Here is a 27,284-nt window from a genome sequence, read left to right on the forward strand (position 1 = left end):
CTTCCGTCATGCATGAACTGATGCTAGAAAAACACGTTATTTTTTATACTAGAAAAGCATGCTTTTTACGCAGGCGTGTACATTTGTTTTGCTGATTTGATTGCGTAGGACGAACCAGCTGTTGTTTCAGTTTGCAACACGCGCTAACCTAATAGCTCAGTCAGCTTTTTTACGAAAATCCACGCCTTGGCTGGTCTTTTAGTTGTATTCTTGGTCAGCGGTCAGTACTGCGCATCGGTTCGCTTGGTTTGAAGTCTGAAGGTATTATAGCCAGGTTTATGTCGCTTTAAAATGGCAATTTCAGATTTATATAATGATTTCACTATTTCAGTAAACACCGTGGAGATTTTAAGATCTCTTTTGAGATTGCTGCAAAATAAACGGACTGTTTGCCTTCAGTACACTATGGAATTTGGCCTTTTATTACGCTTACTTTCACATTTATTTGAAGGGGTGTTCAAAGGTGTTTTCAGAAGCATTTGCTATTTAAAACTTAGTCAGATAAATGGTTAGGAAAATGGTCAAGATAATTCTCAATGCCACTACCACGAGCTACCTGAATATTTCGTTTGTAACTTTACAGCCAGAAGAGACGAATAAAGTTGTGTACTGGGTGCCGATTGGAGTAGTTATTGCAGCATTTGCAGTCTTTGGTATTTATATATTTTTAATCAGGTAGGTTTATGTTTTGGCGTATTCACTATACCGGAAACGTATGTAGTAGACATATCATGATATACATGCACTTTGCATCGACAAATATCAACTGTACAGTATGTGCTACTGCATTAAAATTTTTAGACTATTTCTTGTTTACTGTTGCATGTACAAACTGCTTACCTAAACCAAAACAGATAAACCACTATTGTAAACTAAAGTATAGCATTGCCTTTGGCACATCACCCACGTTTCTACGTGTACAGCGGCACGAAAAGCTATTATTCAATGACATTTATTCAACCAGCATTGGTGTACTTGAACCAGCACACCCATCTAAAAGCAAAAAAGGTCAAGCTGTCGTAATAAAGAACCAAGCCCGTGCAGTCTCATTAAACTTACCACAAGACATGATACCCTCCACTTCGTCACATTTACCATGATAACTTATTGCATTTGTATTTAATATTTGACCTTTAAAGGAATGGGGTAAGATGGGCGTTTTCATGCTCTTTTCTCATCTCAAACAAAAGTATTTACAGATTTTACAACCTTAGCCCAGCAACTTAAAAGAGCGTTAATATTTCTTTAAAACACGACCAGGAAATATTATGTTTAGGTGCTAATGGTATCTCATCACGCCCCACAGTACTATATACATTTATGTACAGTAAAGGCTATATACAAGCCCCGAAGAGAAATTGGTTTGTTTTTTTACGTTACACGCGCTTCTGAATTTAAATACAAAAAAAGTATTATGCTGCTTACTGTCGTATACTTCTTCTCTCTTGTGGTTTCGGGGCGTGGATACATTTTTGAGTGAACGGGTTTCAAATTAAGATAAACTGTTTTTCCTTATGAATATATAGCGGGTATGACTATACTAGAAATCAAAAACTTCACAAGTTCCGATGCTGATGTATGTAAATTGTACGAAGAAGAGAAAAAGAAGATTACAAACATAACGTCCAACGCATTATGTATTGAATGTTACAATAGTCATAAATCCTTTTGTGAAAATAAAATTTCGTAGGATTGTCCGTGGCAAACAAACGGCTTAGGAATCCACAGGGGTTCAAATTCAAGTGTAATGTTGACTACCACGGCATTTTTACAAGGGTTTCTTTATAAAAGTTTGAAGCTATATTTTTTTTGATCGGGCGTGACACCGTGTCTATAATCAGATTTTTAAAGTAGATTGCTTGTTAAAAAAATGGCATGTCTTAACCAAAACATCGTCATTGAGTGTGCGCGTTTGGGGATTTCTACAGCGATTTTCAAAACCAAGTATTCGGCTGTAAACAAATTGACGGCGTAAAGTTTCCACGTCTTCCTAAACTTCTTCACCGGCCCTGCTGAGAGTTTATTATGATTCAGCTTCGCTATGAGAAACGCGTTAATTACGCGCTAAGGGGAAACATACTAGTTTCGTTCCGCCTATGAAAATCCATGGGAACAGGGCCGAGGTTGGGAATGATTGTATTGTTATCAGACCTTGCACAGCAGGACTGGCTTAAAATAAGTTTTAAAATTAGCCTCAAGTTAAATCTATTAAAACGAACTCCGTTAATTAAACAGTTCTACCAAGTGTATATATAGTGAGAGGCGACAGTGAATTTTTTCTGCTGATACAGTGTGAATAAACTTTAGTCTGTTTAACTGGAATCGACTTGCATAGTAAGTTTTAGCTGTGTAAGCATGTACCACCAGCAGTGTAGTAACCAGTTGGTCAGATACAGTGGAATTTTAGCAATAATTCCTGTATAAAAGCTAAATAAGGGGCGCGCCACAGAGTCTAACGTTTAATATGCAATCAAAAATAGGTATTATCTAAACCGGCTTGCAATTTTGTCGGACGACCAAACGCAATATATGTTTGGCGAGTACAGTATACACAGCAGTTACTTTAGTAGTTATTCCCAGTTGGTTTAACCCGCGTTATGTTTAGGTTTATTATTAAACCATACAATTAATTAAAAGCTAGAGATCGTTGTGCAAAATTATTTACATCATTGTTATTGTTATACGCTCTTACCCTACATACGATATTTCACCATGGTACACCATAAAAGCGAAGGCACATTTCGTATTTTATTGGCCAATTAAATTTTACTGCTTTTTAAATGAAGTGACCGATTGGACTCTATTACTTACTATAACTGATTTTAAGGCAGTAGTCATAAATATATAAAATATGGAGGGAAATTCTTCAATGGGAAATATGATGTCTATGGAAGGAACGATGATGATGACGATGACGTTCACAAACCAACTTCCATTTTTTCTTCTTCTTAAGTCGATTGAAATAAGAAATAACATGGGTAGAAAATGCTCTTTAGTTCTATGTATAGTAGGTCGGGGGGAGATGGGTCATGTTTTAATTTTATTTTGCTGTCCCAGTTGGTATAGCAAACAAAGAATATTTACAGAAAAATATAATCGTAGCCCCGCCACTGAAAAAAATCGCTGTTAATTATTAAAAGACGATTAGAAAATATGTGATTTTGGTGCTAACGGTATCCCATCTTACCCCATATAACTATACATACGGTGTTGGTTTTATAGCTCCCTTTTTTATAAGCCATTTTATTTTAAAACGCAGGTCCAAAAATCCCATTATATTAGTTAGCGCTGTTGGCGTCATTGCAGATGTCAAAATGTTATGGGTGTAAAGCATATACTGTCATTTAAACACGTCGACACAAAAATGCCTGTTTTAACATCGGATCCACAGAAAATGCTGCCACACACTTTTAATAGGTGTTAAAGTACGCACACATTAAAGGATTTATTTATTCTTCTGCTGATTATTCTTAAAGTTCCAAGTACTGCAAGACAAATAGCATAATGCAAATATACTCAAAAAAATTAACATTGGAATTTTATTATTGTCGAGAAAATGTGGTTTTCAATTGAGAATGGAAAAGTTATATGAAAGCGTTGCCTTGGTAAAGTAAATAACATCTTATTTGTACGCAATTTGAACAATTTGGTTTTTTAATGAAATTTGACTTATAATACGCCTTTTATGTCACAACGTAGTTTTGTGATTTTCGTTCTTTTTACTTTTTAACTTGGGGAACGAATTAGGTGGATTCTAGGTATCTTTTTGTCACTGAGTTTTTATGTTTAAATATGTACTTAAAATGTATAAGAACCATGTTTATATAACTGCTGTTGTAGACATTCTACTAAACCACTTCATTAACTATAGATTTATTACTTGAATCGCTCAAACGGCAATAGTCTTTTCTAAGAATCTTTTTATAAAAGCTAAGAAAGTTTTTTTTATAAAAGCATCTATATTTCCATAAATGCATTTTGACATACAAACATGTTTCAGAACTCGCCATCGCTGGCTTTATAATGTTCCTGCTTGGCGTTTTTTACGAGTTTCTCAAACACTATCGTCTCTGCCTTGCTTCAATGACAACATGCCCAGTCTCGTGCTGCAGCTGCAATGAGCAACACAGTGACATTAAGGAGAGCAAATCAAATGAATCAATTGTTAGGACGAAGGTAAAACTGTGGTATTAGCAGTGGCAGCATATAGACTCGCTTTCGGCGCAATTGTACATCTATATATACCAGTAAAACAACCCCCACATTTGGTAGGATGTCCTGTCATGGGCGTAAAGATAATTCACAAACATTTGTGAAATCGGTCCTTTATATTCTTTTAGCCTGTAAAACCGAGCAGAACACGGCTGTTATATATACCCCTGCTTAAATTAAGATGCTTTATATTACATTCATTTCTGCATACATCAGAATTCATTATTAATCTTAGCTTGTACAAAAATAAAATTATTAGGTTTATTGTTACAATCTTTGAGTATTGTCTAAATACGAATATATTTACACTGTTGCAGTTGGTGGTAAAGCAACCAATCAGAAACGGATTGCCCAAGATCGACGACAGTCGCATGGATACTGAAGTAAGAATCAAAAAAGAGAAGCAAAGGGAAGATAGGTACACAAGAATGTTAATATTTTTTAAACTATATATACACTATTTTTACAAAACATTTCTTGTACATGGCTGGCACTGGTTACTAGCGAAACCTTTTGTTCAAAGGTATTCTTGTCTCATCCACAAATATGAATCAGATTGTAAAGTTTGGTGCATATATGATATGTTATAACGACTGTCGTTGCCACGCAGGTATAAATAAATTTTATTCATTTCTTCATTTATTTACACTTGTCACAGTTCACCAATTCCTCACGGAACGTTGGTCACGATTCATTTGATCGAGACACTAGTTCATGGCGTGCAGTTGCTCGTTTCTTACGTCATAATGCTATCTGTAATGACGTATAATGTTTCGATTGTGATCTGCATTCTGGCCGGTTGTATGGTCGGTTACTTCACATCGAATTGGCCGGAACGTGGCAGGAGAAGAAAAGCAAGACGCAATGACATCATGACAAGACAGACCGACTGCCATTAAACTGTACATATCGTAGTAAGATCAGAAAATGTCGCCAAAAAAAATAATTTTCCAATTCCTCTATACGAGTACCATTTGTAGAAATATTTTAACCACAAAAGTAGTTTTATATGTATAGCTGCATATGGTTACGCAACTGGTATTTCAATTGCCTGACATTAAATCTGCGTGCACCCATACGCAATCCAATGTCGTCAGTGATTATTAGTACACCAGTATAGTGATTACAAGGTGTTGTACTCAGAATGAAGAGAGTCCTGTGTTAAGGTAGTGCATCATTATACATTAAAGCCCGAAACGCGGTGCTTACTGAGTAAGGTTTTCGTTTGTACTGTTAGGCCTGGACCATAAATGCTTGTTTAATTTGTTTCCGACATTCGTTTTTTGATCAGATCTTGAATCCAAGCTAGTGTTGAACCTAATGACTGCTGGTCATTGCTCGTCTGCTGTCTGACACTTTCGTTAGAATGGTGGGTATTGTTAACATTCTGACGGTCTGGTTTATGAATGGGAACCTTCGACTCTTTACGGTTTGCATGTTCCCACGTTGGCCAAGGACTTGTTTCATCATTTCTCTCCAGAGTAACATTGGACTGACTTGGTTGTTGCACACTTGATGTTGAAGTTAGATCCACAGCAACCTTCTTTTTAGGTCGCCTTGCTGCTTCAACTTTAACTTTTTTCACAGGTGGTTCCGGTGGTGGATTGCTGGTCGTTGAAGTTGGCATTTGTTGTTCATCAGTTGACGTTTGTGTTAATGTATTTGGTTTCGTCCTGTACACGTTAATAAATTGAATCATTCTCTAGGTACTACCAACGTGGGTACTACCAATAACACACACACCGATTGTTATACACTGCACCTTTTTTTTATAGATGACAATATTCAGAATTTCTTAATAAAGTGAGTTGACAAAGCATGTACATAATTATATTACCTTTTTCAAAATCATATTACCTTTTAACATTCGTACTTGGTTTTGACTTCTGTGGAGAAATCAATTGCGGATTTATCTTCGAAGCTTGTCTGAAAAAAATAAACAACAAACTTTAGTGGGTTTTAATAAAGTTTCGTAAACATACAATATCAAGTTAATAGAGAAGTCAAACTCATTTCGAAGTTAATTTCTATGTTACGTAGTATATAGTGCAGCCATGCTGGAGAACAAGAATGGACATCATAGACTGCAAGTTTACACAACCGAATTGTAGATGTATTTTACTTACAACTTTAAAGTGTCGTAGATGCTTCTGCTGTTTTCCGGCTTATCTCTTTGAAGTATATTTATAATAGTCTCCGGCATATTGCAGGTCAGAGCAAACCAAATACCCCTAGCTAACTCAGCGCGGCTTAAATGCGGAAGATTAAACTTCTGAGTAGCGATTCGAAAAATGATCAGCAACGAAGCACAGAAACCAACCAATAGCGGATCTTGTTCGCTTATTTTTGTGATTAGAAAGTGGTTGAAATCTTTGTCAAAATTTTTCGTTACTGTTTTCTCGAACGACTTGTCTATTTCTTTTACTTTTCCCTTCATTTCTAACTCCAGATAACCATCCATTGCTGGCAAAGAAACTTTAAGAATTTGGAATATAGTTTTCCGTCCTATTTTAAACTGATGGTTGTCTGCAGAAGTATCTCCAAAGTTATCCACCAACTCAATGAGCCGCTGAAGAAGTTGGTCTCCTGTTAAACTCCCGATATCATGGATGTTCCCTTCGTCCGTTATAAACTTCGAGTCGCACAACCTTTTAAATATCGAACCATCCGCTGTAAGAAATAGAAAACTGAATCAAGCCGAAATATTACAAATAGTAGAGTGGGAAAGATGGGACACCTTTTCGTTCCATTTTCTTGTCCCATTTGGTAGTAAACAAATAACATTTAAATATTTATAAAACCGTTTCTTCACGACTCCCACAGAGCGCGTTATTGTTAATTGTTTAGATTTAGAACACGATCAGGATATTTGGATATTATGTGCTAAAGGTCTCCCGTCTTCCCCCACATCATTGTATCTTCCTTGTTCATACAGATCATCAATGATAATATAATTTTAATGTGAGTGTAAACATTAAAATACCTAGCTGTATCTCAACGACGATCTCTAGTATAGTTAAAAGTTCAAAGCTAATAATGTACAACGTAGTTCACACAAAACCTACCCTCCATTTTTATTGTGAGTCCAGAGTATATCAGTAAGATTTCGAACGTTTTCAAAATCCGAAACGTACCAGTTATAGCAAAATACAGTATTTATAACTCATTGACACCTATATGCAACAGTCGCCTGTGAACTATAGTGGTATATACTAATCCTATAATAAACACTTCAGTATACTATGATAAAACTGTGCCGTTACTCATTAGTAGGAAAGCAGTAGATGTGATTACACCTCACTTCCGGATTTGCAAGTAAACAATTAATGCACCATCTGACGTCACACTTTGCGTTTAATTTCTATATTCTACAGCACAGAAGACAATATTTTAATTTCTATATACGGTACCTATATGCACTGTTGTTTGTAAACTATGCTACACTGCGTAATTGTATTTGTACGCGTTGGTTTAATTATTAAGTACTATAATTGTAAAAGTTGTTATAATAAATTAACTAAATGAAATAAATGCACTTACTATAGAAATATATTACCAACTTCAAAACTTTGTGATGGTTGGGCATTGCACATATCTATATTTACTGTTAAGTTGTACATCTTGTATTAACTACAATGGATATGCCAGAGGAATATTATGCTCAAGTCCCAATCGAAACAGACGTGGTCCATGAAGAGGACCCGTACGAAAAAGTCGGAATCTCATCTTTGTCATCAGGAATGCCAATATCTGGATATGTTGATTACTCGTATATGAGGTATACGCGGTGTCTCTAAAATTCAGCGCTAACTTGCTGAGCGCGAACACGTTTTACAAAGTATAGGTTCAAAGTTAGAATAAGCGAGAACAGCTCGAGCTATCCTGGATACCTACTTTTCTGCTTTTATTGGTTGTTAGATATATAGTAGGGTGGGTGAAGAGGAGACACCTTTTAGCTCTATTTGTTTTCCTCCCATTTAGTAGTAAAAGCAAAGAACATTCAAACATTTATAAAACTATATCCTCACGACTCCCATAGACCGTCGTTAATTGTTTAAAACACGATCAGGATACTTGGATATTATGTTCTAAAGGTGTCCCATCTCCCCCCACTCTAGTATATGAATGAATGAATGTAACTTCCTGTATCCTCGCGTTGCCGAAAAACGATAGTCGTTATAACACGGTACAAACCTCGTGCCAGCTTGCAAGTTACCATGTTTGTTACTTTGTAAGTGATAACTTTTGGGGGGACGGTGGGGATGCTTTTTTTGGAAGGCCTTCAATTTGGACAACCCATTGGTGACCACTGATTTGGTGACCACTGCCGAAAAACGATAGTCGTTATAACACGGTACAAACCTCGTGCCAGCTTGCAAGTTACCATATATGTTACTTTGTAAGTGATAACTTTTGGGGGGACGGTGGGGATGCTTTTTTTGGAAGGCCTTCAATTTGGACAACCCATTGGTGACCACTGATTTGGAACAATTAATGGTAAGAGTCTTGCCCAAGAACACATACGTCCACAATGACAGCAGCCACGAACATTGAACTGGGGGGCAGACGTGGTAACCACTTTGCCACGGCGTTGTAATAGTGTAAAACCCAGTCAGTGAGCTGCTCGCGTTGTTAGCGCGTATTTTAGAGAATCCGGGAATATGGGGCGATTGTTGAGACAGGCAGTGTTAACTTAGCTTAGGCGATTATAACTCTACATCCTATTAATATGTAGTAGGGTATAATATATAGTATTCTATTAATATATAGTATAGGGCGTTTCTTACATCTTAATGCTATTTGTAATGACGTATAACGGTTTGACTGTGGTCTGCATTCTGGCCGGTTGCATGGTCGGTTACTTCACATCGAATTGGCTGAGACGTGACGGAAGAAGAGCAAAAAGCAATGGCAACATTACAACAAGGCAGATCGACTGCCATTAAACCATACATATCGTAGTAAAGTCAGAAAATGTCGCCGATTCGTTTCTTTTATGCGTGCAGCAATATTTTGTTTACCAATTCCTATAAGCAAAAAAATAATTTTCCAATTCTTCTATACGAGTATCATTTTGTAGAAATATTTTAGTAATTTATGCAGTTTTTTTACTTAAATTGTACATTATGACGCATGACTAGTGACCTCTACCCTTAATACGTCATCAACAACGAAAAAAGGCAACAAAACCTACATTTTCACATTTAATAATACAAACTATACAAAAACATGAATATATGATTCGTTCGAAACCAGATTTAAAGATTTCTGATAAAAAAAAGTACCGTGTCTATTACGCATGCGCAGTAGCCGATGGGAACCAGATTTCCGCGACACCGTCAGTGATTGTTAGTACAGCAGTATAGTTACAAAATGTTGTACTCAGAATGAAGAGAGTCCTTTGTTAAGGTAGTGCATCATTATACATTAAAGCTCGAAACGTGGTGCTACTTATATACTGAGTAAGGTTTTCGTTTGTACTGTTAGGCCTGGACCATAAATACTTGTTTAATTTGTTTCCGACATTCGTTTTCTGATCATATCTTGAAACCAAGCTTGTGCTGAACTAGTTTGTTGGTCATTGCTCGTCTGCTGTCTGACACTTTCGTTAGAATAATGGTTATTGTTGTTAAGATTTTGACGGCCTGCTTTATGAATAGCAACTTTGTCTACGGACGATCCAAAACTGTTCGACTCTTTACGGTTTGCATGTTCCCACGTTGGCCAAGGACTTGTTTCATCATTTCTCTCCAGAGTAACATTGGACTGACTTGGTTGTTGCACACTTGATGTTGAAGTTAGATCCACAACAACCTTCTTTTTAGGTCGCCTTGTTGCTTCAACTTTTACTTTTTTCACAGGTGGTTCCGGTGGTGGATTGCTGGTCGTTGAAGTTGGCATTTGTTGTTCATCAGTTGATGTTTGTGTTAATGTATTTGGTTTCTTCCTGTACACGTTAACAAATTAAAACATTCTCTAGGAGTCTATTTGCCTATAGGTGCTACCGATTAACAAACACAACTATTGGTATATACACTGCACCTTTTTTACAGATGACAATATTCAGTATTTCATAATAAAGTGAGTTGACAAAACAAGTACTCAGGACTGATACTTTATGGCGTAATCATATTACCTTTTAATATTAGTACTTGGTTTTGACTTTTGTACAGACTGCGGATTCATCTTCGAAGCTTGCCTAAAAGGAATAAACAACAAACTTCATAGTGGGTTAATAAAAAGTTTCGTATACATGCAATATTAAACTCATTTCAGTAGTAATTTCTATGTTACGCAATAGTGTAGCCATAGAGAATTTTCACTTATTTTACTTACAGCTTTAAAGTGTCGTAGATGCTTCTGCTGTTTTCCGGCTTATCTCTTTGAAGTATATTTACAATAGTCTCTGGCATATTGCAGGTCAGAGCAAACCAAATACCCCTAGCTAACTCAGCGCGGCTTAAATGCGGAAGATTAAACTTCTGAGTAGCGATTCGAAAAATGATCAGCAACGAAGCACAGAAACCAACCAATAGCGGATCTTGTTCGCTTATTTTTGTGCTTAGAAAGTGGTTGAAATCTTTGTCAAAATTTTTTGTCACTGTTCTCTCAAACGACTTGTCTATTTCTTTTACTTTTCCCTTCATTTTTAACTCCAGATAACCATCCATTGCTGGCAAGGAAACTTTAATAATTTGGAATATAGTTTTCCGTCCTATTTTAAACTGATGGTTGTCTGCAGAAGTATCTCCAAAGTTATCCACCAACTCAATAAACCGCTGAAGAAGTTGGTCTCCTGTTAAACTCCCGATATCATGGATGTTCCCTTCGTCAGTCGTAAACTTCGAGTCGCACAACCTTTTAAAAAACGAACCAACCGCTGTAACAAATAGGAACCTGGATCAAGCCGAAATATTACATATATTAGGATGGGGAAGATTGGACACCGTTCCATTCTTTTTTTGTCCCATTTGGTATAAACAAGATCAAATCAAAGTTTTAAACAAGATCAGAATAATTGGACATTATGTAGTAAAGGTGTCCCGTCTTACCCCACTGTAATATCTCTTCTTTAGGTTTATGCGGATCTACAATGATAATATAACTTTAATATAAGTATAAATATAATAAAATATCAAGCGTTATTCCTACGACGATTCCCAGTATAGTTAAAAGTATATATATATATAGTTGTCAGTGAACATAGTTCACACAAAGCTTACCTTCCATTTTGATTGTAAGCCCTGTACCAGTTATAGCAAAATACAGTAATTTAACTGCTGGACACCTATATATGTAACATACGTCTGTGAAAAAATGCAGCATTTCCTTGAAAATCACTCAGCGTAACTAGGCTATGACGTAACCAACGAAACATGAACAATGAAGGAAAACTTGTGATGTTTTGGTTTTGACTGGTTTCTTTCGCCTTCACGCATGAATGCACAACGTCGTTATGGTTACACAAGACAAACCGTATCGGATAAATCAGCAACATCGTATATGTGTCGTTGACGAAACTAAAGTATTCCCTCGAACGTCGAACCGTATGATTTTGTTATTTGTCTACTACAGTTGCTGTTTGCATTTCCACGCCATTTCGAAAACCCACGCGAATTCGAAAATGATTTGATTCGTAGGTCTATACTCAATCGATCTCTTAACTCGTACCAACGTCTCTTTTATACAAATAATAGAAGCTTCTATTTAACATAAAAACTTTCTTGCACTTCGACAATATATACAATAGTCAACTAACCTACGATTGACACAACGTTAACGAAAGCAGAGTCAACCAATACTGTCCGTAATCGGTATGTGTTCCTGAGCGTGACTTATCCAAATACTAGTTATTAGCCTCCTGTTAATGATTCATGAAGATATATAATATACGATATAACGACTTGCTCAACCAAATACACATTCAAAACAGCAGGACCAGATTTTCCCGCCAGTGTTAAACTGTCAAACGCCTACTTTCTTCGTTTCAAACTTCGACCGTTTTGTGTAAACGAGAGGTTTATTCCACAGACGCCAAGTTTATACATAACATGTTGCTACTAAATTTAGGTGCATAACTATAGGGTTGCCAATCTCTCAAGCGTTTTATTGCGGAAACTTTGTCTCCGTTTTGAAAGATAATAAATTGGTGGAAATAACTGTAACAACGGCATCGTTGCATCTGATAGATATATTTTACTTAGCAGTATTGATTGAGTGGTTAGCGCGCCTACATGTAACCCAGAGGTAATGGATTCAATGCTCGTTGCGGCTACCATTGTGGGCATATGTGTCTTTGTGCAAAACACTTAAAGGTGGTCACGGATTTGTTGTCCAAATTGTCAGCCATACATTAAAAAAATCCAAAAAAAATCACTCACAAAGTAACATACATGGTAGCTTATAAGCTGGCACGAGGTGTATGCACACCCGTGTTATAACGACTGTCATTTTCTGGCGCGAGGATAAAGCAAGTTACATTCATATATTCATGTTTGTCATTACTTCTTGGTAAAATAAGATAAAACTGTGCCGTCACTCATTAGTAGGAAATCAGTAGGTGTGATTACACCTCACTTCCGGTTTCTCAATCAAACAATGCACATTCTGACGTCACACTTTGCGTTTGAATTCTATATTCTAAAGCAGAGAAGACAATTTGCTAATTTCTATAGTCGCTATAGTGCTGTTGTTTGTAAACTGTACTGCACCGCGTAACTGTATTTGTACGCGTTGGTTCAGTTATATTAGGTATATACTATAACTTGTTATACCAGTTTGATTAAATGAAAGAAACGTACTTTGTATACTGTCTAGTAATACAGTACTATAAGAATATACTGTATTACCATTTTCAAGATGGCTTGATGGTTGGGCATTGCACATATCTATATTTACGTTAGGAGTTGTACATCTTGTATTAACTACAATGGATATGCCAGAGGATTATTATGCTCAAGTCCCATTCGAAACAGACGAGGTCCATGGAGAGGACCCGTACGAAAAAGTCGGAATTTCATCTTTGTCATCAGGAATGCCAATATCTGGATACGTTGATTACTCGTATGAGGTATGAGGCAATTGTAACTCTACATTCTATTGAAACGTGCATATATATATATATATATACAATATAATGGCTTGGGGGAAGACGGGACAACTTTAGCACATAATATACAAATATTTTAATTGTAATTTAAACAACCAACAAGGGTCTTTCGGAGTCGTGGGGATACAGTTTTATAATTATTTAATGTTCTTTGTATACTACCAAATGGGACGGGAAAATATAATTAAAAGGTGTCCCATCTTTCCCATCCTACTATATGCATATACAATGTAGCGCTTTGTGTATATAGTTGTTGTTCTGAACCGTATGTAAATCATGTAGCAGTTTGTTTATATAAATTGCAACAACATCACCAATTTGTTTGATCTGTTAATCATCGGGGTTCAATTATTAGTAAAATTACATATTTCAATGCCTGCATGTAAGTTGCCCGCGGTTCAATTTGTGCACAAACGTTAATTTTGATTGAAATTACAGGTTGGTCGTAAAGGAAACAGTTCTGGGCAATTTGGCGGCTGGATCCAACATTTCGCTGTCAGCGATGACGGAACCAAACTATATGCTTGTGATGTGTGGAATAAGAGGATACAGTTGATATCACTACCTGATAGAAAATCCCTGTACGTTGGTAACGTATTACGTATATAAGTGTATTTAGCTCTCAGATGGTATTGAAGTAAAACACGAAATGCAATGTAGTTGGTGTTTTACATATAACACAATCGTCGTATTTGCCAGCCATCTTTATATTAGGGTGGGGCAAGACGGGACACTTTTAACACATAATATTCAAATATTCTGGTCGTGTACAATTAATAACGGTCTATGGGAGTCCTTGAGATGCGTTATATAATTCTTTAACTGTTCCATGTTTACTACCACATGGGACGAGAAAATAGATCAAAAAAGTGTCTCATCTCCCCACTTCACTATATAATTAATATTCATATACCTATTTTTATTATATTTATTTAATAATATATTTTTAATATGTAACTTAGTTCAAGTACAGCCTACTAGAGACGAATGGCTGTAATCTCTAGTAGGTCGTGGTTTTAATAGGCCGTGGTTCAAGCAATAAAAAAATAAATATTTCACGTATCGTGACGCCACTTTTTGGTTTTACAGTCATTCGTTCGAGACCAATATCGCAGGCTTCAATTTTCAAGCTCGTGGAATTCACATTCTGAGAAATGGAGATTTGTGTGTAAACTGTGTTGGATATAACGGAACTTCCAAAGTTGCCATCTTTTCACCAGAAGGACAAACCATCTCACATTTTGGGCCCGGAGTTTTTGGTTCAACAAGCGCTATGGCTGTAGACGAAATGGACAGAATATCAGTTGTTGACAGGTTTAAATACTACATGATTTTTGTACGTTAGATTTTTAATGTAGCTTAATTGATTGAGGTATTATTGTCCTGTGACATGACGTAAGGGTTTGAGGGTTTGTACCGTAACTAAATGATACCGGATTTGATGGTTGATGCTTCGACTATTATACGGGGTCGTATCGTTGGACAAGACACTTAATGATCGTTTATCTAGTCCAGTGGGTATAATTTGCATATATGGTAGCTCGTAAGTGGACATACGAGGTGACTGAAATCGGGCAATCCTGTTAAAGTATTGTCGTAACGTGCCAAAGGAGGTTAAAAAGTACACTTGTCATTACCATATCTACGGCCTATACTATGGATATCTCTAGCAGGCCGTGAATTTCCAATCATTTATTCTGTATTGGTTATGGAAATTACATACGCGTAACGTTTATAACTTAGATAGCAAATCTTGTAAGTTTACTATGGTTACTAAATTTATAAAAAAAATCCACAGACGTAAGATGCGAGTGATAACTTGCAGTAAAACTGGGAAAATGGTCGACTCCTTTGATCCTGGAATCAAAGATGAAATTCTACGAATCAGTGCAGACAGCAAAGGGCGTTTAATAATACCAGATCATCTTCAAAACGCCGTCTACGTTTTCGAGCACAACGGTCGCCCTAGCAACGCTATTAAACCATCCCCCGGTTGCGGTACGACTTCAAATATCCGGCAGGTGTCGCGTGTGATTCTCACGACAACATACTAGTAGCGGATGTGGGGAACCACCGTGTTTCCCAGTTCACGTCTGAGGGGGTATACAGAGCTTCTGTGCTCACGAAACGAGATAACGGAATGTGGCGTCCCCATGACGTCGTCGCCACAAAATCAGGATCTTTACTTGTTAGTGAGGTGTCAGGCACATACATCAAAGTGTTTAACTTTAACTCCGCCGGTGTTCGTTACTATGATTGAAAATTTTTATAACATAATAATATTTTTTATTTTGTTAAGCGTGTGGTATTGAGAACACTTTTGGCGCTTGGATAAGAAACGTTCGTCTAACTAGTATTATTTCACGTTTTACTACGTTTATATTACACGAGTTGCTGCGTATATAAATAATATGTAAGCATAACCATTGTGTAATCAGATACATCAGAAATAAACCATTGTCGGATTTTATCTCAGTGTATTAAATCTAATTATAAATACACCCGACGAATGCCAAAGTGATTATTACACAAATATCAACACGTCTTTTACACACAGCACCACCATCATCCATGGATTCAATTTAAATCGCGCAAGTCTCGAGTTCCGCCAATTACCGGCAGGGCATTACGCCGGAGAAAAAAAGCATTTAACTAGAAACGCGTTTACAATGCAGTTTAAGGCTGAATTCACTTTTGTTTGTTGCCACAGTATGATTTATAACAGCAAAACGTTGTTTCAGTAGCCAGATTTCAGCGTATAAATTAAAAAAAAAATTTTTTTAAATAGGTTTAAATCAGAAGCTGACAAACACCTTTAAGGGTTTAAGACGAACAGCCAACACGTCAAAAAATCGCCACGGGCGTTGTTTTTTGTTGGTCAGCCGCATCTTGTTTATAAATCATACCTACCGATCACAGTAGTCACTTGATATCTGACTTTGGTTGAACAGTTACCTAGTGCAGCTGGACGTGCACTTTTGTTGATACAGTTTTGAATTTCGTTGCACCTCACGTTGAGGTCTCAAGATGAAAAACGGAGATAAAAGTTCGGATCAGTTGGAATCGGTAAGTGTGTTGGTAAAATATGTAAATGCACGTGTTTTAAACGTATAACCTGAGAGTGTTGTAATGTCTTCGTTAGATTTTTTAATATAGTTTAGATATAGATAAAGTATGCAAGTGTGCAACTACGGGTTATTGTATTTATAAAGATACCATTTCGTATTGCATATTGAAAATTTACCAATATTAAATTGCTTTCCTTATGGTACATTGGGGTAAGATATCTTTAGGATATAATATTTCATATTTCCTGATCGTGTTGGGCGAATCGTGAGGATACGTTAATATTCTGTAAACATGTTCGTTTACTACAAAATGGAAAAATAAAATCGAGGCCCATCTTACCCCAACGTATACACCTTTTTGAGTAATTTCATATACTGGTATTTAGTTAAGCTTAATGTATTAAACCGATATTTGGTACTTACAAATCACTTCTACGGTGCATTGGCACATTAACCATTGAGTTCGTGTTATTCGACGCATAATGGTCTGTTCTCCAAAAGCGAAATCTCAATAACAAATACGTAATCCTAATAAAACGTGCCCGGAGTTGGTTTTGAGTGACTTGAGTCGTAAAATTGACGAATTCGTGACCCGCACCGACCTGACCCCACCCATTCTCACAGGAATAACCCGTATTATAATTGTCGCCTTTGGCAAAAATATAAACACGATGTTTCGGCAGTTCGCCAAGGGGCAAGTCAATTTAGATGAATACAAAGCTATACGTCACCGTATGATGACGTACCATTGCTTTAATAACATAAAAATTATATAGCATGGGAGTAATTAGTGAGTTTTATGACCGGTGTCGATATGGTTACTATTAAATACGCACCAATTTGCTTAGATCTGCGCGCAATATAAAGTAGGCTATATGATGTAAAACATTGCTTAAAAGTTTTTGTTGTTGGAACATTTGCCCTATTTTAGTAATCGCAAACAAATGTTTCACTTCCTGCAACATTGGTGGTTTTTCACGACATAAAAATAAATAGCCGACGGTGTAACTATTTTTGTTGAATCGTTATGGTAAATCCCCTTCTGCATCTATATCTGTGTAAGATAATATACCGTTATATCTCATATTTCCTGACCGTGTTTTAACAATTAACGACGTTTTTTATACAGGGTCGCCGGACTATCAGTTATATAATTCTGTAAATATTGTTTGTTTAGTGTATTAAATTTTATTTATTATATTTACAGTAGGGTGGGGGAAGACGGGGCACCTTTTGACTCTATTTTCTCATCCCATTTAATAGTAAACAAAAAACATTCAAAGACTTATAAAACTATATCCCCACGAGTCTTATAGACCGTTGTTAATTGTTTAAAACACGATCAGGAAATTTAGATATTATGTGCTAAAGGTGTCCCATCTTCCACCACCCTACTATATAACATTTCACAAATTATAAAACCGAATACTCACAACTCCCATAGGTCGTTGTTAACTGTTTAAAACACGATCACAATATTTGGATTTAATGTGCTAAAGGTGTCCTATCTTCCCCACCATGTATAGTAAGGTGGGGGGAGATGGGACAGCTTTAGCACATAATATAAAAATATGCGAATGGAGTTTTCAACAATAACCAACGGTCTATGGGAGTCGTGAGGATACGGTTTTATAATTCTTTGAATGTTCTTTGTTGACTAAAAAATGGGACGAGAAATAGAATGAAAAGGTGTCCCATCTTCCCCCACCCTACTGTATACAAAATGAACTTTCTTTTTTTAATAAACAGCAAAATGCGGATGCATTGGAAGAAGCCGCGGATCGAGAGGAAAGAGGAATGTGGGCAAATAAGGCGGAGTTCCTTCTATCGTGCATCGGTTATTGTGTGGGGTTGGGAAACGTGTGGAGATTCCCATATCTCGCATATGACAATGGTGGAGGTAAGTAGAAGAAAATAGAACTAAGTTGGAACACTTTTATGCTATATACTTGTGTTTTGACTCTTTGGACAACAATTTTACAAACCGACGTTTCGAAGTCCTATTCAGTTCCCCTTTATCAGGGTAAAGGACACTTAATAAAAACTTAAGCAAAATTATTTCCGGAAAAGTCAAAATACACGTATAATATATACCTTTCAGCAACTCTATAGATATTTGTATGCGATTGCAATTGCAATGCGCAGTCATTAACGGAGCGTTGACATATAATTTAAAAGACTTTCTCATGACCTAGCAAATAGATTGAGAAACATCCGACCAGGATTCTCTTCAATAAAATTGAATTTTCGTTTCACCCATGTTTTTGCCGTTCGATATTTAATGACGTCGAGTTAAGTATGAGTCATCGTATTATTTGTTATTCTAAGAACCGTTCGTATTCGGTTGCTTTAAACGCACCATTCAAACAATCTATTTTAGCCGTCGGACATTAGTCGACCTATGACACGGACTTCCGCGTATATTATCATCATTGTTTTTCCCAACAGGATCTTTCATCATACCCTACCTCATCATGTTGACGTTTTGTGGGATTCCGCTTTTCATGATAGAATTGGCGCTTGGACAATTCTCAGGTTATGGTGTCATTACCGCATGGAGGGCCAGTCCCATTTTTAAAGGTGAATAGGCATAAATGTTTTTGACCGATTACCACTTAAAACACAAAAAATCACCTATTTTTCTGTCCGAGCCAAAATAAGTATATGTTTGAAGATGCCTAGGGGTATATAATATTATATTATTAGTAACCCGTGATTTCTGGACTTTCCGTTCGCTATATAAGTATCTTATCGGCTTCGGTGTTATTAATAAATGCGGGAAAAATTGTAAACCTAATTTTGGAAAAGCGGCGTTTTGGCTAAGAAAAATAAGATTATAAACTTATTCATTGGTTACGGCAAGTATTAACTGTAAACAGTATATGACTTTAACACAGGTTACAACAACATAAAATACCCTGTTTAAATGAAACGGGTACTTCGAAATGTTTTGAAACGGGTACTATGAAATGGTCGCAGTGATTAATGGCTAATGCATATGACGGCACAACATGTGTAACTTAACTATATAATACTTTGGGGGAAGATGGGAACCTTTAGCCCATTATACCCAAATATTCTGATCGTGTTTTAAACAATTAACAACGGTTTATGGGATTCCTGAGGATACAGTTTCATAATTCCTTGGATGTTCTTTGTTTACGATCAAATGAGATGAGAAAATAGAACGAAAAGATGTCCCATCTTCCCGAACCCTACTATATTTTATTATGTTAAAAGGAACTATTTGGCTCATGCCTGGAGATTTTAAACCAAAGCAGTCTCATCCTGTTTAAAAACACAAAACGTAACCATACTGTTACGCAGGCATCGGTTACGGGATGATGGTTGTATCTTTCTGGTTGCTGTTTACTACAACGTCATAATCGCTTGGTCATTGTTTTATATGTTTGCTTCGTTCCAAGCTGTCCTTCCTTGGACATCTTCATGCGGGACTGACTGGAACGTCGACTCCTGCGTTGAGACAGCTAATGTAAGAACTACTTTATCCCAAACCAGATATACCTATATATTTATATTTAGCAACATATACAGCGGAGGGGGGAGAGAGATAGGACACATTTTAACTCTATTTTCTTGTCTCATTTAATAGTAAACAAAGGACATTCAAAAAAATATAAAACTATATTTCTACGACTCCTATAGACCGTTGTTAATTGTTTAAAACATGATCAAGGTGTTTGGATATCATGAGCTAAAGGTGACCCATCTTCCCCACCCTAGTAGATAATGACTATATTTCGTATATAAAATGTGTCAAAGTATTAACACTGTAGGGTTTGCAAAAACACACACTTATAGTTTCACTATCGCGTTATTAAGTAATAACATCCATGTTATCATACAGGCAACCTGCATCGGTCTTAACTGCACCATGGAACCAACTACGGCAGTACCTGAGATGACAACAGCTTACACCTCGGATGTAAACATGACAACTATGGCAGCGGTGAAACGAATTAGTTCAAGCGAAGAATATTGGAGGTATTAATATCAAAATATGTTGTTTAATAACTTGAAATGACATGGTTTGCACGACACTATTAAAGCAAACTGCTTAAGGTCGCTGTACACAGTATCCGTAATTCGTCCGTTTTGTATGTTTTGTCCGGATTTCGCTGCCGAATGCGGAACTCAGTAATGGGTTTGCATACGACTTCCAAGCGAATTCGCACGTGGGATACTGTGCACAGCCACCTTTAGTCAGCCATTAGGCACAAAAACAGGTGTCCTACGGATTGTTTTACGATCCTATATTACAACAGTACTTATTATTGTAATCTCAGACTTGGTTAATTAAAGTTTACTTCTGTATTGGACGATGCATTACATTACAACAGAGACACCTATTTTCTAAATGTAACCTTGCGTTCTTTACGCTAGGAACCGTGTACTGAGGATAAACAAGAGTGATGGTATTGATGACCCAGGGACTGTCTTGTGGGATTTAGTTCTGTGTCTTTACTTGCTTGGCTTATTGTTTTCTTTTGTCTCATTAAAGGAGTGAAGTCTTCAGGAAAGGTAAGCTCATGGTTGCAGGTTACCTAGTGTACATTATATTCAAGTCGTCACCTTAAATTTATATAGTATAGAGTGGGGAAACATGGGATACCTTTAGCACATAATATCTAAATATCCTGATCGGGTTTTACACAATTAACAACAGTCAATAAGAGTCGTAGGAAACGGTTTTATAATAATTTTTGTTTACTTCCAAATGCGATGAGAAAAAGAATAAAAAGATGTGCCATCTTCCTCCACCCTACTATTTCTGTTGGATGCTTATAGAGATAACGGCGAATAGATCATTTATACTGCACATGTTTATAGGTCCGCTATTATCCGAAAAGTAATAAACTAATTTTAGAGACATCATTTATTTATGGTATAATATACAGGTCGTTTATTTCACGGCAACCTTCCCGTACATTATTCTCATTATTCTTCTGGTGAGAGGCTGCACACTAGAAGGTGCAAGAAAGGGCATTGTCTTCTACGTTACTCCGAAATGGGAAAAACTTCAAACAGCTAAGGTAAAACCAAAAACTTTTTTTTTCATTTTGGTTTACGTTAATGGGCGGCGTGTTTCCATGTGGTTTTACATCAAACGAACCAATCTTTTCACAAATCACAGGTTTCCTGCCGGGGTGCTACGCGTATAGGGCCTGGCCCATATTATATGCACTTACTGTCACTAATTGTTGAATATTTTCTAAGTTAAACTTTACGATCACAGGTTTGGAAAGACGCAGCGACGCAGATATTTTATTCTCTTGGAACCTCCTTTGGCGGACTGCTTACTTTCGCTTCATACAACAAGTTTAACAACAACATTCATAGGTACTGAAGCAACATCCTTAATTCGGAGATTCTGTTGCCAAAAACTAAACTGTTTTAACGCAGAGACACGCTCATTGTTGCATTAGGAAATTGTGCAACGAGTATATTCGCTGGCTTCGTGATCTTTTCTGTGATCGGCCATATGTCGTTTAAACTAGGACTCAATGTTGAAGATGTGGTTAACCAGGGTGGGTTGGATTTCCATTTATCTTTACATGACGTTTCTTACAATATATAGTGGGGTGGGGGAAGATAGGATAACTTTAGCACATAACATCAAAATTTACTGATCGTGTTTTAAACAATTAGCAACGATGTATGGGAGCCGTGAGGATAAGGTCATATAATTCTTAGAATGTTTTTCGTTTACTAGCAAATAAGACGAGAAAATATAATGAAATGGTGTCCCATCTTCTCCCATCGCCTATATAAATTTTGATGATGTTTAGGTCCTGGTTTGGCTTTCATTGTCTACCCGGAAGCAGTATCGTTGCTTCCACTTCCCCAGTTGTGGTCGATCCTTTTCTTCTTCATGTTGTTGACACTGGGATTAGATAGTCAGGTAGGCTATATTCTGTTTATATTTGTTACATTATTCACGACATACTAATTCTATTCTGGTAAAATGCATTTTTTTACTTCTTTTTGTATCCAGGAATTCCTAAACTTTTATTAGCTCATCAATCGTGTTTTTACAAGCTTTTTTTACAAAAATATGAGCACGTGAAATCTATAAGATTGTAAATGCTTTACGCCTCTTCCAAAAAACTTTGACGCCCATACACACACCTATAGCTAAAACAAATAACTTTTCTTCCAACAAACTATAGTTAAAACCAATCTTTATTTTATGCATGTCCTGCTCGTCACATACATTTCTGGTTTCACGATTATTTCATAATTTGTCTCATACACTGTTCAGTTTGCAATGGTGGAAACCGTCATCACTGGATTCATGGACGAATTCCCGAAAGTTCTCCGACCTCACAAGATTGCCTTCACCGCTGGAACTTGTATTGTTTGTTTCTTGTTGGGAATTCTACTTGTGACCGAGGTAAGAAAAGAAGAGAAAAATAGTTTTTAAACATTTTTTTAAGAGTTTTTTTTGGATTAAATGATTGTGACAATGCCAGTGAAAAATCACAACTCCTTTGTTTTCTTTTTTACTCAAAATTCTTTTAAGGTATAGCAGAATTTGTTGTAACGACAGTCGTTGTCCCGCCACACATGAATAAATAAGCTTGTTCAATTTGGCCACGTATAACTTCAATGTTATACAACAGTTTTGTTTAGGTAATTAAGATACGACATTTGTGTTTGGTTTTTATACCTTTGAAACTATTTTCAGGGTGGTCTTTATTGGTTTGAATTGTACAACTGGTACTCCGCTTATTACGGTCTACTCCTACAATCTCTTATCCTTAGTTTAATAGCAGCCTGGGGTTACGGTAAGTCGTCAAAATTAGCGTTTTATAGCAATAATATCACGTGTCAACTTTTAAACCATAAACGTGCGCCTACAAATTTATTATTTATGATTAGCACTGTGATATTTAATACAGTAAACCTTAACGATGTCTATATAGACAAGACCGTATAAAGGATTGGATTTATGATAATGTCTTTATGATAGACTATACTTCTTTCAATTACACCAGATCTCACTTATATACAGCAAAACTATAATTGATATAGTAACGTGGGATAAAATGAGATACCGAACGTTATAGCATCTGAATCCCATATTTAATGATCGTGGTTTGAACATTTAACAACGCTGTTTATGATTAGTGAGGATGCAGTTAATTAAAACATTATTTGTAGACTACCAAACTAGACGAAAAAAGTGAATAAAAATATCTCCTATCTTACCAAGCTGTACTATATAATTCAAATATTTCAATCAAGCATTTATTGCTGGTTCAGAATGTTAACCCAATACTGTTGTGTTTGTGCAGGCTTCTTTTTCACTTACAAATGGCGACTGGTTAAGGACATCAAACTCATGATTGGATTTGAACCAAACTGGTATTTCAGAATCAACTGGATGTTTATCACACCTGGACTACTTCTGGTCAGTTCTTTAAAAACTTGTAATATTTTTTCTTTTATACTCTTTATATGACTTACCATTGTAACGTGTGTGAACTACGTCTGCAATATGTTTAAAGTTTGAACAATCCTCAACAGTAGGTTCAAGTGTAAAATATCAACGTATAATGCAAATTGGGGTGGTAAAAATGTAGTACTGTATATATTTATATTTTCCCACATTTTTGTTCCCACATTTTCGTTAAGTTTTCTCTTTTCATTTGGTAGTAAACAAAGAACATTCAATGAATTATAAAACCGTATCTTCACGACTTCCATAGTCCGTTGTTAATTGTTTAAAACACGATCTGGCTATTTGGATATTATGTGTTAAAGGTGTTCCATCTTCCCCTACCCTACTATACATATATATATATATATAAACAGGGTTATTTCTTTTCTAGTTTGTGATCATTTACTCTGGCATAAAGTACGTTCCGATCTCAGTTGGGAGTTACGTTTATCCAAAGTGGGCTGACGACCTCGGTCTTTGTATGAGCATGGCTTGTGTCGCCCTTATTCCCATTTACATGGCATACCGCATTATAAAAGCGCTGGTGCAAGGTGGCTCAATTAAAGAGGTATGCTGGCTATTTGGTATACAGCTTATCTACAAATTCAACGCCGGTATGTGACCTTTATGGTTTAAAACGCTTCAGGCTATATTTAGATTCTTGTTTTATAACTAAAAAATACCGATTGCTGTCTGTAACTGCTGACAGTGGGTTTCAAATGTCATTCAATTATCAATATCAGCAGTTGTCATTTTTCTTTTAGCTTTTCCTACCTGAAGCAAAATGGGGACCTCAAGACAAAAGTTATAACTACGATTCTCTGACTGGGGAGGGAGTCCCGAATTTGCATCTACGTTCCTCCAACTATATTGATAACCCGCTACCCACTTATTCTCAAACCGTCAACGACTCTGTGGTCGATCCCTACCCTTCTTAAAATTTGCACATGAGTGCTATACTGTATAAGTATCAACTATAGCAACGATACTTTATTAGGAACTTTTTAATGTTGGTTCGTAGGTATATTCAAGTAGGGGAAGACGGGAGTCTTCAGCACATATGCATATATAGTCCCATCTTTCCCACATTCTATAAATATATATTAAGTAATCAATTGCTATTTGATTTTCCTTTTGTGCCTTGTACCCTATTATAGTAATTAATAGTTCGATTATGCAATACCTGAACGTGGAGCAAGTATTATACAGTTTCCCTGTATGACGATATTGCACGAACACATTTGCTGTATCTTAAATTTTAACCCATACCTTCATGTATTAAATTTTAGCAAAAATGCCTTTTATTAGGGAAAATTTTATCGCCTTAAACATTTTTGTGTCGTTATAGTGTGCCTTACTTTTACTTGATTTAACATTTCTTATAAAGCTGTTTATGCGACGGCTGTGTGTGTTTATTAGCGATTTTAATTTTAACAAATATATATATAGTAACTGATAAATAAAGAGGTTAAATAACCGTTATAGACAAACACACAAGATCTAAGAATCGATGTAGTAAAACCTTAAAACGGTCAAATTACTTAAAAAATACAAAACTACAACTTGCCAAATAAATAAAGAATAATCCAACAATTACACATAGATTGAAAACAAATGAGCATCCGTCGAATTTTATTGCAGTTTAATAAAACTGAACACAAGTACGTCCGGCCTGTACACCTATTATACACACCAGCATCACGCTCCTTTAACATCGATCGGGCAATGGATTTAAAATCAGGCGTGTCTTGCGTTGATTACCAGCGGGGCTAAAATACTTGCGCACGGAAAAGGGGAGTGCGGATCAGAGTACTTGTTTTCTCGTGCAGTCGTACGTGTTCTTGCGTTGATACAGTTTTTAGTTTGTTTGCAACATAAGCCGAAGTCTCAAGATGAAAAACGGAGACAAAAGTTCGGATCAGTTGGAATCGGTAAGTGTGTTGGTATAGACTATGTGAATGCACGTGGTTTTAATGCAACCTAACAGTGTTGTAATGTCGTGGTCAGTATTATGACTTCGACCATGATTAGTGTTACTTAATATGATGTATGATTAATTAAAGCGTCCAGATATAGGTTTATTGTACATGAAGGATACGCCCTGTTGCATATAAATACATAATCATGTTGCATATAATGGGGTTTAGTAAAGCTGAATGTATTAAACCGATGTTTGATATTCACAAAACACCTTTACGGTGCATTAATGTATTAACTGTTAAGGGTTCGCGCTACTCGACGCATATTGTTAAGAGTGTTTTCTAAAACAAACACGTAATCAAAATGAAACGTGCCCGCAGTCGGTTTGGTCTTAATTCGTAAAAATTCACCCGAAATCGCACCTATATCTGACTCTACCCCGTCTCACAGGGAGAACCCATTTAATCTGTTACTTTTACTGCTGTTGAATATCTATAGATATTTATATATAAGTTATCACCATTTACATATTACACTAAAGAATACTGTATAAATATATAAGTTTTCCCCGCTGGTTTATGACGACTGTGTATGTAGTAGTGATTTTATTGTTAATAAATAAATATAGAGGTAAACCTTTAAAGATAAGTATAAAAGATTGTTTGTAGTAGGATGCAAAAAACTAAAACGGTAAAATCATTTCTAAAACCCAGAACTAGAACTCATCAAGAATTTTCCAAGTGATATATAGACTGTTGGGTCGATACGTTATAAGTTGAAAACACACATACAAGCAACTTCTTTGCTTGTGAGTTCAATTTTCCATACGTGGTAAGAAGGGTTGTCTTCTCTTGCGTATGATCGGCATATTAACCATGGTATCATTATCTTGTGTTCAGTCATCCAACCTGTTCTTCTAAGTGCCGTGCTCGCACATCGGCCACACGAGATCTCTTTTTGTCGCGGAGCACTGTTATGTTAAAATTGTTATTTATTTGAGAAAGTGGAAATTTATCACAATGGTCGCGCTAATGTTACAAATACACCTGAGCCAGTATAAGAGAAACGGTATTCTAGTTGCTATCCTACTTTATATAGGTTATTTGTACGCCTTAAACTTACGTAAATCTTTGATAGGAGCACAGGTTCACTGTGTTCTGTGGTAGGGAGAGTACCAGCTGCTGTTCGAAGTCAAATTGTAAGTTCAGGTTATTTCGGTCAATGTATTGAATGCACTCGCTCGATCTGTTGAAGGTTTTTCTAACGCTGCTTATGTACGCAGGATATACACAACTGCTATACACATGCGTTACTAGCCCGAAAATCAAATACAAAGTTAAGCGCATTTTAACGTTGTCTAAAGTTTTGTTAACGGTATAAATGCCAAGGAATATAAACACGTATTTATATACGTGAATGTGGGAAACTACAGTGGGAAAAGGATTTTGTTTTATTTTAATTTTCAATTTCCACTCGAAAGTGGACATTGTTATTGTATTGTCCACGATCA

At 36.4% G+C, this 27,284-nt stretch overlaps 3 protein-coding genes and 2 pseudogenes across 6 annotated transcripts; 3 read left to right on the forward strand and 2 right to left on the reverse strand.

Moving 5' to 3' along the window:
- The first annotated feature begins 472 nt into the window (after window positions 1-472).
- LOC149733872 (uncharacterized) lies at window positions 473-5,111 on the forward strand. Of its 2 annotated transcripts, none has more exons than XM_089881196.1 (4): window positions 473-675; window positions 965-2,978; window positions 4,001-4,176; window positions 4,530-4,802. In XM_089881196.1, exons 2-4 carry the CDS (start codon window positions 2,852-2,854, stop codon window positions 4,800-4,802), a joined length of 576 nt encoding a protein of 191 aa, XP_089737322.1. In that variant the 5' UTR covers window positions 473-675; window positions 965-2,851. The 2 variants fall into 2 exon arrangements, with proteins under 2 accessions (XP_089737322.1, XP_089737321.1); XM_089881195.1 differs by lacking the exon at window positions 473-675 and adding an exon at window positions 4,871-5,111 and having other exon boundaries at window positions 1,801-2,978; window positions 4,530-4,630.
- Window positions 5,112-5,430: 319 nt separating this feature from the next.
- Window positions 5,431-7,506, reverse strand: LOC149733873 (uncharacterized). Its single transcript, XM_089881191.1, has 4 exons — window positions 7,278-7,506; window positions 6,339-6,882; window positions 6,070-6,138; window positions 5,431-5,885 (listed from the first exon to the last, which is right to left on the reverse strand). Exons 1-4 carry the CDS (start codon window positions 7,282-7,284, stop codon window positions 5,471-5,473), a joined length of 1,035 nt encoding a protein of 344 aa, XP_089737317.1. The 5' UTR covers window positions 7,285-7,506; the 3' UTR covers window positions 5,431-5,470.
- Window positions 7,507-9,403: 1,897 nt separating this feature from the next.
- LOC149733874 (uncharacterized) lies at window positions 9,404-12,877 on the reverse strand. Its single transcript, XM_089881696.1, has 4 exons — window positions 11,436-12,877; window positions 10,549-11,092; window positions 10,349-10,411; window positions 9,404-10,159 (listed from the first exon to the last, which is right to left on the reverse strand). The coding sequence occupies exons 1-4, from the start codon at window positions 11,536-11,538 to the stop codon at window positions 9,721-9,723; spliced, it is 1,149 nt and encodes a 382-aa protein (XP_089737822.1). The 5' UTR covers window positions 11,539-12,877; the 3' UTR covers window positions 9,404-9,720.
- A 141-nt stretch (window positions 12,878-13,018) lies between these two features.
- LOC149733875 (uncharacterized) lies at window positions 13,019-15,791 on the forward strand (annotated as a pseudogene). Its single transcript, XR_016385364.1, has 4 exons — window positions 13,019-13,282; window positions 13,760-13,902; window positions 14,411-14,635; window positions 15,120-15,791. The product of XR_016385364.1 is annotated as an uncharacterized LOC149733875 (transcript).
- Window positions 15,792-16,198: 407 nt separating this feature from the next.
- LOC149733876 (sodium-dependent proline transporter-like) lies at window positions 16,199-25,518 on the forward strand (annotated as a pseudogene). The gene is made up of 15 exons (XR_016385363.1): window positions 16,199-16,387; window positions 18,139-18,289; window positions 18,838-18,969; window positions 19,717-19,882; window positions 20,258-20,394; window positions 20,794-20,931; window positions 21,309-21,443; window positions 21,647-21,750; window positions 21,814-21,938; window positions 22,200-22,312; window positions 22,673-22,804; window positions 23,099-23,198; window positions 23,709-23,824; window positions 24,246-24,422; window positions 24,619-25,518. The product of XR_016385363.1 is annotated as a sodium-dependent proline transporter-like (transcript).
- The last annotated feature ends 1,766 nt before the right edge of the window (window positions 25,519-27,284 follow it).

Source organism: Ciona robusta, chromosome 7 (assembly GCF_009617815.1).
Source record: "Ciona robusta chromosome 7, ASM961781v2".
In the NCBI taxonomy this organism is placed as follows: Eukaryota; Metazoa; Chordata; class Ascidiacea; order Phlebobranchia; family Cionidae; genus Ciona; species Ciona robusta.